This window comes from Schistocerca gregaria, chromosome 4 (assembly GCF_023897955.1).
Source record: "Schistocerca gregaria isolate iqSchGreg1 chromosome 4, iqSchGreg1.2, whole genome shotgun sequence".
Classification (NCBI taxonomy): domain Eukaryota; kingdom Metazoa; phylum Arthropoda; class Insecta; order Orthoptera; family Acrididae; genus Schistocerca; species Schistocerca gregaria.
This window is the reverse complement of record NC_064923.1, coordinates 198,813,438-198,828,803: the sequence shown is the minus strand read 5'-3', so window position 1 is coordinate 198,828,803 and position 15,366 is coordinate 198,813,438. Positions and strand designations below refer to the sequence as shown.

Here is a 15,366-nt window from a genome sequence, read left to right as displayed (position 1 = left end):
TTCACAGATCAAGAAAGAAGCATTGGCTCTCGTATTTGGTGTTACAATGTTTCATGATTTCTGGTATGGTAGTCACTTTACCATGATCACAGACCACAAACCTTTGACATCACTTTTTATCTGACCAAGCCTGTACCTCCGCGTACAGCGCAGCAATTCATTCGCTGGTCTATTTTCCTCTCGCAGTACCGCTACGATATCTTGTATCAGTCTACTGCTAAGCACGGAAACGCTGATGCGTTGTCCCGCTTGCCTGTTGCTGAGGATAGGGCATTCGATTCCTCCGAACTTGCTTGCATGTTCATTGATGCGAAAACCGATGACATGGTCGAATCATTTCCGATTGATTTTCGTCGTGTAGCTACAGCCACAGCTGCCAACCCTGTCCTTGCTCCCGTTCTGCATTTTGTTGCTACACAATGGCCCTTGTCAAAGTCATGGATCGGGGACCCGTTGGTTCACCGATTTTTTGCTCACAAGGAGAGACTTTTTGTACAACGTGGTGTTTTGCTGTTGCGTTCTGATAATGATCAGTCCTGGGTCGTGGTACCACGTTTGTTACAGTCCTCTGTCTTACAGCTTCTCCAACAAGGACATTGGGGTATAGTGAGAACGAAACAACTTGCTCATCAGCACTGTACCTGGTTCGGAATGGGTGCCGCGATTACGAATATGTGCTCTTCTTGCATGGTGTGTGGCGAACAACAATCAGCACCACCGCGGAAATTCTTTGCATGGCCAAAAGCCACTTCCCTTGGCAATGCTTACACATCGATTTTGCTGGTCCGTTTTGGAATGCTTGATGGTTGGTTGTGGTAGATTCATTTTCCTTTTGTTGTCCAGATGTCTTCCATGACGTCATCTGCCACCATCCAAGCATTATCCGCTATCTTTTGCATTGAAGGTCTTCCACAGACTATTGTTTCCGACAATGGCCTACAATTCATGTCCGCAGAATTTCAGTCATGCTGCAAGACCAATGGTATTCAACATCTGACGTCCGCGCGGTTTTCGCCACAGTCAAACGGTGCCGCTGAACGATTGGTCAGGACTTTCAAGTCACAGATGTTGAAGTTGAAGGAGTCGCATTCTCGGGAGGACGCGTTATTGCTCTTTGTGTCCTCGTATCGCTCTCAGCCCCGACATGGTCACTCGCCGGCTGAGTTGCTCCACGGTCGTCATCATTGAACCTTGATGTCTTTGCTACATCCACCGCATCAGGTTCCTGTGCAGCGGCAGGCACCTACTTTTGCTCCAGGCGGCGTTGTCTACTATCGCCACTATCGAGATTCACTGTGTTGGCTCGAAGTGCGCATTCTTTGCTGCCTCAGACGCGCTATGTATCTGGTTTTGGGGGCCTCTGGTGAGGTGTGCCGGCATCTCAACCAGCTGCGGCTCTGTCGTCGCATGGGATCTACTGCTCGCCGTCTGCTTTCAGCAACGGTGCCATCTGGTCAGTGCCCCGGGGACCCATCTACTGTCTCGCCTCAGCCACAGGTGTTACGCTGCCTTCCATTTTCCCCCATGGCGATGCGCCGCCGCCGCCGCCTGTTCTCCTGCCGGTGATACCCGCAGTGGACGCGCCGCTGCAACCGCCGGGTCCCTCCCTGGGTCACACGCAACCGATCGCCTCCCGTGACCAGTTGTCCTCCGCCATGGAACTCTTGCCCGCTCCGGACCATATGTCGTCTTTGCCTGTTGGGTGCCCCGGCCCCTCCTGTCTCTCTACGGGCGCGTACACCACATGTTGGGGTGCACCATTGAGCAGGTTTTCAGGCGTTTCCTAGCTCCCTGCGGTCCGAATGGCAGGGTGCGGGTGGCACAGCCTCACTTGTTCTTAGGCTCCCCACCTCGTCGCATACATCAACATGTGGTCCTCCCATGGCGGGCGGAAGCCTTATTGCATAACCGTACGCTGATTTGCGGGGGAGGAATGTGGTGTCACCGCCAGACACCACACTTGCTAGGTGGTAGCCTGTAAATTGACCGTGGTTCGGTAGTATAGGTCGGACCCACGTGTCGCCACTATCAGTGATTGCAGACCGAGCGCCGCCACACGGCAGGTCGAGAGAGACTTCCTAGCACTCGCCCCAGTTGTACAGCCGACTTTGTTAGCGATGGTTCACTGACTTCTACACTCTCACTTACCGAGACGATATCATAGCCTTCAGCTACGTTATTTGCTACGACCTAGCAAGGGGCCAGTATCCGTACTATTGATATTGTGAATCACGTACCATAAAGAGCGACGTTCTCCATGAATGGATTTAAGTTAAGTATTCCACCAGCTACATCCGTTTTTCTGAATTCTAATTCCCTTGTCATGTTCCAGACACGCCAGCCTGCGTGAGCTGAAATGCGTGCATTTCGGCCTCCTTTGGTGACCCTGTGTTGGCTCTCCTGCCAACCACAACATGAAATACAAGCAGTAGTAGCTTCCTTTGAGGTGCTTTGGTGTGTACTTGCTCCTATTCAACATTAATCATACTTCCTCTCTCCATTCTATTTTTCCACATCTGTAGTCTCACTGTAAAATCTAACCTATGTACCTTAATGGCACGCACGCACGCACGCGCGTGCGCACACACACACACACACACACACACACACACACACACACACACAAACCATTGTCTCTGGCTGCTGAGGCCAGACTGCAAGCAACACTGCAAGATGGGTGAAGTCCTCCATCTGACCTCTTGTCTGCAGTAGCTGCCCTATCCTCTCCCCACCACATCCCTGTATGCTCCCAGCAACAATTCATCGCCCACCAAGCCCTACCCTGCTGTCCCCCCCCCCCCCCCCCCCTGCAAATCACCCAGATTGCTTCCCCATCACGTGCTGTTGCTTACAATTTGGCCTCGGCAGCTAGAGACAGAGGTCATATGTGTGTGAGTTGTGTTTGCTTGAATGTGTGTGTGTGTGTGTGTGTGTGTGTGTGTGTGTGTGTGTGTGTGTGTAGTGAGAAGGGGGGGGGGGGGGGCGCCCGTTCGGCTGTGAATTTTGTCTATTTCAGATGAAGGCCTTTTGGCCAAAAGCTTACTTGTTTAGCAGTCTTGTTGTGCCTGTCCGTAACTCAACATCTCCACTATAAGGTGAGTAGAAGTCTATTCTTTCTCATAATATATAGTAGCTTAATAATATATATAATAATATATAGTAGCTTATTCTAAATCAATTCTGCTCACACATCTATGTTCTAGTACAATTTAAAGTGATTATTACTTTCCCTCTGGCACCTGTATATGTTAACTGCTGGCATATACACTGATCAGCCGGAATGTTATCATCACCAGCCTACTATCCATATACACCCACCCAGGCGATAGCAACGTCACCTGGCAAGGAATGATTGCTAGTCAGACACACGCACTGTGCATGTAGTATCAGTGAGCATGCTGTTTGTGTGAAGACGGGTGATCTATTTGATGTTCGACTGAGGGCAGATTGTGATGGCCCAGTGGCTCACCACTTTGGAAACTACACGACTTGTCAGATGTTCAAGGAGTGCTGTGGTGAATGTCTTCAACACGTGGCAAAACCTTGTCCAGACGTAGTGAGTTGGGTAGCCAACCCTCATTACAGATGTTGGACATCATAGGCTGAGCAGACTGGTAAAACAGGACAGGCAGTGAACTGTGGCAGGACTAACATTAGACTTTAATGATGGGCAGAGTAAAAGTGTGTCTGAACACACGATTGGCCTCCACAGCTGACCACCCCTGCATGTGCCAATGTTAACACCACAACATTGTCAACTACAACTGAAATGGGCACATGACCATTGGCACTGAATAGTGGCTCAGCATCTCTGCTATATGGTGAGTAGCAGCTTTCGTGTTCACAATATTTTTCACAGTTAAAGATTACTTTAGCATAACTTATTTATAAATGACACATACGAGCCTCTGTAAGTCATGCTCCATCTGTCAGCTGATCAGTACATATCTTTCTTCTGTGTCTTATCATTTAAGGATTCTGTACACTTTGAACATTGTCTTAATTTTGAGAAAGTTGCCTAGGGTCTCATGATACCACCCATATCTAAAAACAGTATGCATCACTCTTTCCTAACTAGGAAGCAAGTGCTGGTTTGATGTGCCCCTGTACTCATTATATGTCTGATTTTTGATCATTGGGCCGTACCTTCAAATGGTTCAAATGGCTCTGAGCACTATGGGACTTAACATCTTAGGTCATCAGTCCCCTAGAACTTAGAACTACTTAAACCTAACTAACCTAAGGACATCACACACGTCCATGCCCGAGGCAGGATTCGAACCTGCGACCGTAGCAGTCTCGCGGTTCCAGACTGCAGCGCCTAGAACCGTAAGACCACCGCGGCCGGCGGCCTTACCTTCAATTACTTAATGAGCATTTCTGCTGGTGACACATCATCAATTTTGTCTCAATACATGTAACAATATAAACTTACAACAAACTGCTGCAAAATGCTGTTTTAAAAAAATACAAAATACAACTATTCTACTGCATTGATTAACATTTGTAAATTAAAGGCTATCACTGAAAGTTGGCTAGACACACAAATAAATATATTACATTATTCATGGTTTCACTTTCATTCTTCATTAAGAAATTGTTCAATGACAGAATGGTGACAGTATCTCTGTAATTGTTTGAAATAGGTGTTGGCTAACCTCTTCAGGAGTGAGAACTTTCCCATCCTCATCCAATCGATAAGTCTTGCAAAGTACAAGGCGACTATAAACTGAATTGAAGTCTTTTTCAACTTCTTTTGTAGCTGCCTCTTCAATGAATAGCCATGGATGACAAGGGCCACCTTGAAAATGTAAAACATATGATTATTGATGTAATTGTAAACAATCTCAATGCTGAGTCTAAAATATACTGTTTTTATTGTTAATGTGCCAAAGGAATGTCATTGGCACAATATAAATAATGGAAGCAGTAAAGGTAATAACTCACAGTATTTTTGACCTATTGAATCATTGATAGGCATGAACACATTGCTAAGCTTTCAGATGAACCCTCTTTCAGAACTAATAGAACACACGCACACGCACGCACACACACACACACACACACACACACACACACACACACACACACACACACACTTATACAGGCTGGGAGACAAAGTTGCCATGCAAGTGTCTGTGTAATATGTCAGCTCTGAAAAGGACCTGTCCAAAAGTGCAACAGTGTTCTGTCTTGTTAATGTGCCTAGCAATGATTCAATACCTCAACTATACAGCGAGCTGTTACCTTTACGCATTCCATTATTTGTTTTTATTATTACTTATATTTGATACTTAATTTCTAAAGACTAAAGGACAAATGAATTAAACTTTCCAGAACACATATTCGTCATTAGGACATGAGAGGGATTCACGAACAAAAGAGAACTTAAATAGAGTTTTATGGATGCACTCGGCAGATTTGCTTTGATGAAAAATTTGTGGTTGTCCTATTTATTTGCATGAGATATGTAGTAACCCCATATAGATCCATGCCCGAGATTTGAGTGCATAGTCATACGGTACACTACAGAAGTCAGCAGACACAGCTAGAATCCCGACAACCATCTGAGGCTCCCGCTCTTGGATGGGAGCACAGCCTCTTGTCTGTGCATACCACTGGATAATTGACAGCTTTTAGAGATGTGCCCGGCCAACTAAAACTCAGATACATGTCAACCTCTGCATGTGTGTTATCAGACTTATTATTTGTCTGCAGTTCGTGGCTTGTGTTGCAGCCTATGGATCATAGGGTCCCGGGTTCAATTCCCGGCTCGGTTGGGGATTTTCTCTGCCTGGGAACTGGGTGTTTTTGTTGCCCTAATCATCTCATCATCATCATCATCATCATTCGTGGCTGTGTCTAGATTGGACTGTGAAAGAAAATGAACTGTGTAAAAATTCGTATTTTGTATGGATGTTGATGGCCGCGCAGTTGAGCACCAAACATCATTATCATCATCAGACATTGTGAGCCACTCCATGGCTAGTGTACCCATTATAATAAATTGTTTTCTAGACTTAATAAAGTTGTTGTGTCAGTCATTGCATTGTGTTCTCTTGAGGGTTTACACATGAAATTCAATGACTATTACAGGGCAGATACAATGTGTTTCAAAAATGACCGGTATATTTGAAACGGCAATAAAAACTAAACGAGCACCGATAGAAATAAACCGTTTGTTGCAATATGCGGACAAACTTTCGAAATTACAGTAGTTACAATTTTCAACAACAGATGGTGCTGCAAGTGATGTGAAAGATATAGAAGACAACGCAGTCTGTGGGTGGCCATTCTGTATGTCGTCTTTCTGCTGTAAGCGTGTGCTGTGGACAACATGGTTTATTCCTTAGAACAGAGGATTTTTCTGGTGTTGGAATTCCACCGCCTAGAACACAGTGTTGTTGCAACAAGACGAAGTTTTCAACCGAAAAGCGATACAATAAAGGATCTGTTTGAAAAATTTCAACGGATTGGGAATGTGACGGATGAACGTGCTGGAAAGGTAGGGCGAACGCATACGGCAACCACAGAGGGCAACGCGCAGCTAGTGCAGCAGGTGATCCAACAGCGGCCTTGGGTTTCCGTTCTCCGTGTTGCAGCTGCGGTCCACATGACGCCAACGTCCACGTATCATCTCATGTGCCAGAGTTTACACCTCTATAGATACAAAATGCAAATGCGACAACCCCTCAGCGCCGCTACCATTGCTGCACGAGAGACATTCGCTAACCATATAGTGCACAGGATTGATGACGGCGATATGCATGTGGGCAGCATTTGGTTTACTGATTCGTCAATAAACAGAACTGGCGCATATGGGGAACCGAAAAGCCACATGTTGCAGTCCCATCGTCCCTGCATCCTCAAAAAGTACTGGCCTGGCCCGCCATTTCTTCCAAAGGAATCATTGGCCCATTTTTCAGATCCGAAACGATTACTGCCTCACGCTATCTGGACATTCTTCGTGAATTTGTGGCGGTACAAACTGCCTTAGACGACACTGCGAGCACCTCGTGGTTTATGCAAGATGGTGCCCGGCCACATCGCACGCCCGATGTCTTTAATTTCCTGAATGAATATTTCGATGATTGTGTGATTGCTTTGGGCTATCCGAAACATACAGGAGGCGGCATGGATTGGCCTCCCTATTCGCCAGACATGAACCCCTGTGACTTCTTTCAGTGGGGACACTTGAAAGACCAGGTGTACCGCCAGAATCCAGAAACAATTGAACAGCTGAAGCAGTACATCTCATCTGCATGTGAAGCCATTCAGCCAGACGCGTTGTCAAAGGTTTCGGGTAATTTCATTCAGAGACTACGCCATATTATTGCTACGCATGGTGGATATGTGGAAAATATCGTACTATAGTTTCCCAGACCGCAGCGCCATCTGTTGTTGACAATTGTAACTACTGTAATTTTGAAATTTTGTCTGCCTGAAAATGTACTGTTGTCCCAAGCATATTGCAAGAAACGGTGTATTTCTATCGTTGCTCGTTTAGTTTGTATTGCCGTTTCAAATATACCGGTCATTTTTGAAACACCCTGTAGGTAGTTTCTAAGTAACAGGATACTGACTGAAGACTTGCAAGCTGCCCTTTACCTATTCCACTATCATATTAATTTATGTAAATATTTTAATACATTTTCAAGAGTTCTGTACCATTTCATTTTCTGATCATTTGCACTAAGCTTATGGCAAGTTCTTCTTGTGGTGTTTCTGTTTTTATGTTGACTGAATACAGCTGCTGATCTAGGCATGGTTGAGCTTGCGTACATGAATCCTGTAACCTTCCACCCCCCCCCCCCCCCCCCCCCCCCCCCCCGGGGAATGTGCAGTTATTTCTTAAATAAATTAAGTATGTTAGAGTAGTTCTGATTTTAATCATGCTGATATGTATCACCAGTTTTTATTATTAGTCTACATATAATATCTCTGCTAACAAATGGATACATATTTACATGACTTCATGTGAAATCAGTATCACAGTGCCTACAATCTATAAATTATTGATTCGGCTCATTTCCTTAAATAAGCTCTGACATATCTGACACAAAATGCTTATGAAGGAAAAAAATCATTAATATCACTTGGGAAGGTGCAAAAATTCGAAATAACCAGTATCCACAGAAGATGTGTTAGTCAGCATATACTATGAAATAGTTATTTTAGTGTTAAGTACATCTCTTTATCCAAATATTTTTAAGCTAGTCAAATGAAATCTGTCACACTTATCTTTGACTGTAACCTTCAATTGGCTCATGGTTTCAATTTCAACTATCACAATTTCACTTCCTGCTTCTTATTTTTGTAATGGTGTTTGGCTGCCATTAATCCCTCCTCTCTCTATCTTTTTAATTTTTTTTTAAATACCACAACTTTTTGATGTTTCGCTCACTGTTAATTGAAATGTGTTATTGTTCTGTTAAATACTCAATAAAAATCTTACTATACTTTAAAATCCACAAATAGCTGAAGATGTTCAACCAGAAGGAGATTTTATAGCCTACCTGCTGTCATAAATACCATGCCCCAGAAAAATACATTTCAATGCAATCATTGACTAACACATATGATCTCTTATTCTTGTAGTTCAAGTCATGAATTCAGTTTAGTATCCTTTGTGTTATATGGGGATGGTAAGAGATAAATTTATTATGAACTATGTGGAATTAAAATTATACTATGAGAAGGAAAGTTGCTACTCGTCATATAGCAGAGATGCTGAGTCGCTGACAGGCACAACAAAAAGATTTTCACATTTAAAGCTTTTGGCCAATGGCCTTTGTCAACAACAGACACATATACGCACACACACACTCACGCAAATGCAGCTCACACACATGACTGCAGTCTCAGGCAACTGAAACCACACTGCGAGCAGCAGCACCAGTGCCTGATGGGAGTGGCGACTGGGTGGAGGAAAGGAGGAGGGCTGGGGCGGGTAGTGGGAGGGATAGTATGGTGGGGATGGCAGACACTAAAGTGCTGCAGGTTGAGCGGCGGGCAGGGGAGAGGTGAGGAGTGGAGTGGGGGCGGGGGGGGGGAGGTAGCGGTAAAGGAGAGAAACAGAGAGAAAGTGACCCCATTCCAGTAATCCAGCAGGATCTCCAGTCACTACTCAAATCCTCAGGCCCATCCCAGAAACTCGCCCCTAGTCCATCTCTCTAATCACCCCTACCACTCCCTGCACTCCTACCTTCATCATGCTTCCTGAAGTCCCTAATCCTAACCAACCAGGACACCCCATTGTGGTTGGGTGACCAATACCTTCAACCTATTATCCAGAACGTAAGCTTCTGTATAAAAGATACCAACCATTTCCTCCACCTAGATGAATCCTTCCTAAACACCCAGAATCCTAAACCCCTCACCTGGTTCAGATTCATTGACGACGCCTTTGCTATCTGGATAAAAGGTGAAGACACCCTATCCACATTCCTCCAGAACCTCAACAACTTCTCCCCCACTTGCTTCACCTGGTCTTACTCAACCACAAGCCACCTTCCTTTATGTTGACCTCCACCTCGAAGATGGCTACATCAGTACCTCCATCCTACTAACCACCAGCAATACCTCCACTTCGACAGCTGCCACCCAATACATACCAAGAAGTCCCTTCTTTACACCCTAGCCATCCATGGTTATCACATCTACAGTGACGAGCATACAGAGGATCTCTCCGAAGCCTTCACTAATTGCCTTCACTGACCGTACTTATACACAAACAAATCTCCCATGCCTTATCTTTCCAGTCTCCCACCACCTCCGAAAGCCCCACCATCTGGCTACAGAGGAGCATTCCTCTCGTAACTCACTATCACCTAGGACTGGAGCAACTAAATTAGATTCTCCACCAGGGTGTCGATTAACTCTCATTGTGCCCTGAAATGAGAAATTCCCTGCCCACTATCCTTCCCATCCACCGAACCTACACAATATGCTTGTCCACCCTTACACTATCCCTGCCCCCAATCCCTTACCTCATGCCTCATACCCCTGTATTAGACCTACATGCAAGACCTGTCACATACATCCTCCCACCACCACCTACTCCATTCCGATCACTAACATAATCTATCCTATAATCTATACTTCTGAAACAAATCATTTGGTCTACATGCTAAGCTGCAACCACTGTGCTGCACTCTATGTAGGCATGATAACCAACAAACTGTCTGTCCGCATGAATGGCCAATGACGAACTGTGGCCACGAAACAAGTGGACCACCCTGTTGCTGAACTTGCTGCCAAACATGATATCCCTCATTTCAATGACTGCTTCACAACCTGTGCCATATGGATCTTTCCCACCAACACGAGCTTTTCTGAATTGCACACGTGGGAACTTTCCCTGTAGTACATCCTATGTTCCCGTAACTCTCCTGGCCTCAACCTTCGTTAGTCGCTGTCCTTACCCATCCTGCTCCTTCCCTGCTTCCATTCCAGCAATACACCGCTGTCATCCCACCACCACACCCAGTATTTTTTTATTTACTTTTTATTTATTTGTTTCTCTCCATTTTGCTCCTTTCCTGCTACTTCCCTCCCCCCTCACCCCACCTCACCCCTGCTCCCACTCCCTCCCAACCTGCAGCTTCCTCCTTTCCCCCACCCAGTCATCACTCCGGGTTCAGTTGCCTGAGACTACAGTCGTGTGTGTGAATTACGTTTGCTTGAGAGTGTGTGTGTATGTGTGTCTATTGTTGACAAAGGCCATTGGCCAAAAGCTTTAAGTGTAAAAATCTTTTTGTTGTGCCTATCTGCGACTCAGCATCTCCATTATATGGTGAGTAGCAACCTTCCTTCTTATAATATTGTTACAGTCCATCCTGGATTTTCCATTGTTTGATTGAAATTAAAATTAAAAGGGGCCACAGTTTGTTTTTCTCATGTGATATAGATTGCATTGTCATTGTTCATTTGTAGAATTTTTTAATGAGTCGATGCTTCTCACAATCAGCTAGCACAAAATAATGTGAAATTAATACATCACTACAAACCTAGAAAACTTGGTCTCTTCATGCCATGCTCCAGTACTTGTTTTATTGCTGGACACAATGTCCCTCTGACTAAATCTGTTACAGTCTCCGATACACTATCATCTCCTGCACATGAGTACTGTTTGCTTCTTTCATCCAGCAGCTCCACAAACTTTGCTGGGAACCAACCTGAAAATATAAACATTTTGAAAAAAATGTATCACACATTACATTTTCATAAATTAATCCAATTAATTTTTAAGTGTGCAGTAAGTACTAAATTTGTTATTTACTAGGTATTAAAATACTGTGCCAAACAGAAATCACCCTCATCTATGTTCCTAACAAAACAAAAAACTTCAGAGGATATTCTGGACTACAAAATGGTCTTAATATATCAGTAACATAAATTTCTGTTTACGGTGATGATGTTTGTGAGAGGCCTTTGGCAGAAACATTTGAGGAAAATAGTGAATGGTCTTTTCACAGTGACTATTACAATATTTTTATTCACTTCACTGGTTTAAGGATTTTAAATTAACTGTCAAGTTTTGTTGAGTATTTTATTATACAACCAAAAATCAGACATCAAAAATAGATGCAGTACAGCATCAATAAACGCCGAGCACAGTTTATTGTCACATTTTCATTGTTTGACACCCAACTGGAAATGAAGTTACCACAGATGGAGCACAAGCTATGGCTGGGCAAGGATGGGGAAGAAAACTCACCATGTCACCTTTTTTTAAAGGAACTAATTGCACGTTCCTTAAATTTTTTTTGGAAATGACGGAAAAACTAAATCTGTAGGGCTAGACACAGGTTTGAAGCCCATTCCTCATGCCTGTGAGTCCAATGTAAGCCATTGAGCCATGTTGTTGGCAGTAGCACACCAATACATAGAATAGATGCTTGGAAAATAGGCTTTGATACTATTGTATATACATACAAAAGAAATATACAGTATTGAAAACAGACCACGCTTTAAGACGGAATACCATTGAACAATATAAAACAATCCCAGCTGTCTTTCCAAGCCATGTAAAATTTTGACAATCTTGGAAAGGGATAGATAGAAATAATATAATTCATATTAGATACTGAGGGACGGTGGTATCACTTTTTTATCCATGATAAAAATCAAGAAGCTCTTAATTAATGACAAAAATTCATGAACTGCATATTGTAGCTCACCCGAATTTAATTTATTGTTCCAGTGTAACAGTGTAAAAACTGGAGAATCATAGTAAATTCTAAATTCTAAAACAAACTGATGTCTTGACTTCCACAATGGAGGGCTTGTAATGCAAGATATTTGGCACTGTGTTTTCAAATCAGTCTATGTGGCATTATTAATAACATAAAGTAAGTATGTACACAAGATGTTGCTGTTATACTGTCATCATATCTCATTAAGGAACAAGGAAAATAGTTCAGTTTCTTTTAATTAGAACAATATTTAATAGCCTGTATGATGCAACTTACACACATTTAACAATTTGCATATTACCTCTACAACAGAGGGCAACTTCTCAATCAAACCACTGACTACCTTTATTTGAATAAATGAGGTGTACTCTTTGAAAATGCAGCACACTTATGTTCATATGGTATAGGCACAACCTGGAGGTGAGTAAACATTACTTCATTTCTCACCAGTGAAAGGAGCTTTGCCCCTGCTGGGCACTGGCTCTATCAACATATTTTCCCATTCTTACAGCCTCTCATCTTCTTAATGATGTGTGTCCTGCTTCTCAATAGCAGTGTTACAGCATATTGGGGGATATTACAATTTGGTACTGCAAGTATTAGACAGGCCTCCTTGAGTACTATATCAGCCAATTCATTGTGCTGAATTATCGCATACCCTTGTATCACCTCCTTTTGTTGTAGGTGAAAAAAAAGTGTCCTGGATTGGTTCCTCTTTAGGATGCAAGCACTAGGTGGCTTGCAGTGCACATAGGAAATCAGAACACAAGAGGAATTTCGAAGCTTGAAAATATTTCATTTGTGCCTGTGCTCTCAAGAATTTATCACCTATGTGTTATAGAAACCGAAGTAATTTGGAAAGCGTTTTATGGGAACACAACTGAAGTCAATTGCTGAGCAGCCATGTCCATCAGTGGAAAAGAGAAATACTTGTAGTGTTCACATAACTTAATTTAAACATAAGAGTGTGGGTACTTTCTAGCTTATACTGCAGCAACTAAAAAATAAATATGGTCCTCTTCATAATCCAGGGTGGCAGTGGGCTTCAGCCCAGGACAAGGACTGGAACCGCAGCCGCACTTAATACCAAAATGCCATAGATCCCAAATGGCTTTGAGTATGGCAGTGGTTTAAAAAAATAATTTGCAATCTGGGTTTAGCAAACAAATGCCTGTAACTAAGGATGTTATTACAAGCACAAACACAATTTATGGAACATGGTACTTTATAGAGCTACATGTAAGATACAGGTTGTGGGTAGTACTGAACACACTGACTGGACAAGAGTAATATGGCATACAGAATACGCCAAGCATTTGTTTGCGATTGCTTAAATAATGCTGTTTCTCTGGCAGCTCATCAAAGTGAGCCAGGGCAGGGGGCATTCCTGGTGGCCTCTGTAAGCAGGCCTGTGAACTGTATAGACATGCACTGTCTGAAATCGTGTGCATCTGGAGCAAAGTTACATCACTCCTCCCTTCTAGTGGTAGGATGCTTGATGGTGGTAGGAACCCAGTTTGGCTGGCAGTCTACCCATATAGATGTACGTGGCCAGAACAGTCTAGGAGCCAGCGATGCTGGCAGATGCAGCAGTTGAAGGAGTGTCCACATACTTCTGCATCTGAGCTTTAAACATCTGAATCACGCGTTTGACCTCATTATTACATCGAGAGTTAAATGGGGGAGCTGTGAGACGTCGAACACTACTAGCCTGACAAAAAGAAGCAAATTCTAAAGACACAAACTTGGGGCTGTTATCGGTAATCACGGTTTATGGAAGCCCCTTCACTGCAAAAATCTTAGACAGGGTTGAAATAGCAGCTGCTCTGGACATGGATGGACGACGTGCTACATAGGGACTCACAGAATAGGTGTCCACTACAATGAGAAAATACTGATTTAGGAAGGGTCCTGCAAAATAGACATGCAGATGCTCCTGTGGGTGCTGCAGCATCAGCTAGGGGGAAAGAAGATGCCCGTGCAGGCAGCGACAAGTCAGGTATTGATCCATCTATGCCCGTCCAATACACATGTCAGCACGCTGAAGTTTTGGTGCGAGAGGTCCCTCACTGACCGATATGCAGAACCGTAGTACATTCTGGCATAAGGATGTGGGAATTACAATCCAGAGAGCAGCATCCTCCATAACTAACAAATGAACTCCATAAACCACAGAAAGGTGATGCTGGAGGGAGAAGTAATTACGCAAGGAATCCTAGGCACAGCTCAGGGAGTTTTTCCAGTCAATCATGCTGGACAAATGAGAGGAACCAACTAAGTACAGGATCTGAATGACGGCCGATTGTATCATGGCCCTTATGATGGGAAAACCATTGACCAATCGAACACCGTGACCGCCCCAATCAGAAGGCGAGATAAGGCATCGGCACTGATGGTTGCACTGTTGGCCGGTAATGGATCAGATAATGATAATGGGAAAGGAAATGAGCCCACTGCTTAAAAAATGTGCTGTCTTGTCCGGCACAGCAGCCAAAGGGTTAAAAAGAGCAACCAACGGCTTGTGATCTGTGATTAAATGGAACTTAGCACCATACAAGAAGACATGAAATTTCATGAGGTCGAACAAAATCACTAAAGCCTCCTATCCAATCTGAGAATACGACTGCCGGAGTGGGAGGTAAAACCTTTGAAGTGTAAGCAACGGCTCGTTCGGACCCGCCTGTGTGTTTGTGCGCCAACACTGCGCCAAGACTATGCTGAGAGGCTTCTTTAGCCAAGACAAGATACTGATCCAGCTGAAAAGTGGCCAGATATGGCGTAGACTGAAACTTAGATTTAAGCAAAGAGAACACTTGGTTACAAGCTGGGGCAACCAGAAAAATGGCACACTTTTACACAAAAGTGCATGCAGTGGCTGAGCAGCAGTGGATGCATCCAATAAAAACTTATGATAGTACGCAACTTTACCTGGGAATGCCTGCAGTTCCTTAATGGAGGGTAGCTGCGGCAAAGCCCCAACTGCATCAACATGGTGACACAATGGCTTGATCCCTGTGCAAGAAACCTCAAAATCTACGTACTTAACAGTCTCCAGTGTGTAATGGAACTGACAAACAGACATAATTTTATTTTATTATACACTAAAGTCATGTTAAAAAAGCTTTTGCTTAAGATAATACTAAGTTAGGTGTTGCGATCAATAATCGAT

The 15,366-nt window shown here is 43.7% G+C and overlaps 1 protein-coding gene and 1 long non-coding RNA gene across 2 annotated transcripts in view; one reads left to right on the top strand and one right to left on the bottom strand.

Moving 5' to 3' along the window:
• The window catches only part of LOC126268141 (small G protein signaling modulator 3 homolog), a 183,668-nt gene that overhangs the window by 17,229 nt on the left and 151,073 nt on the right, over positions 1-15,366 (bottom strand). Inside the window, exons 13-14 of the mRNA XM_049973672.1 lie at positions 11,010-11,177; positions 4,659-4,801 (exon numbers count right to left, since the gene is read on the bottom strand). Coding sequence (XP_049829629.1) covers positions 4,659-4,801; positions 11,010-11,177 — 311 coding nt within the window. The remainder of the gene's footprint in view (positions 1-4,658; positions 4,802-11,009; positions 11,178-15,366) is intronic.
• LOC126268146 (uncharacterized) overlaps positions 1-15,366 on the top strand; it is a 69,117-nt gene that overhangs the window by 36,138 nt on the left and 17,613 nt on the right. The window lies entirely within an intron of this gene.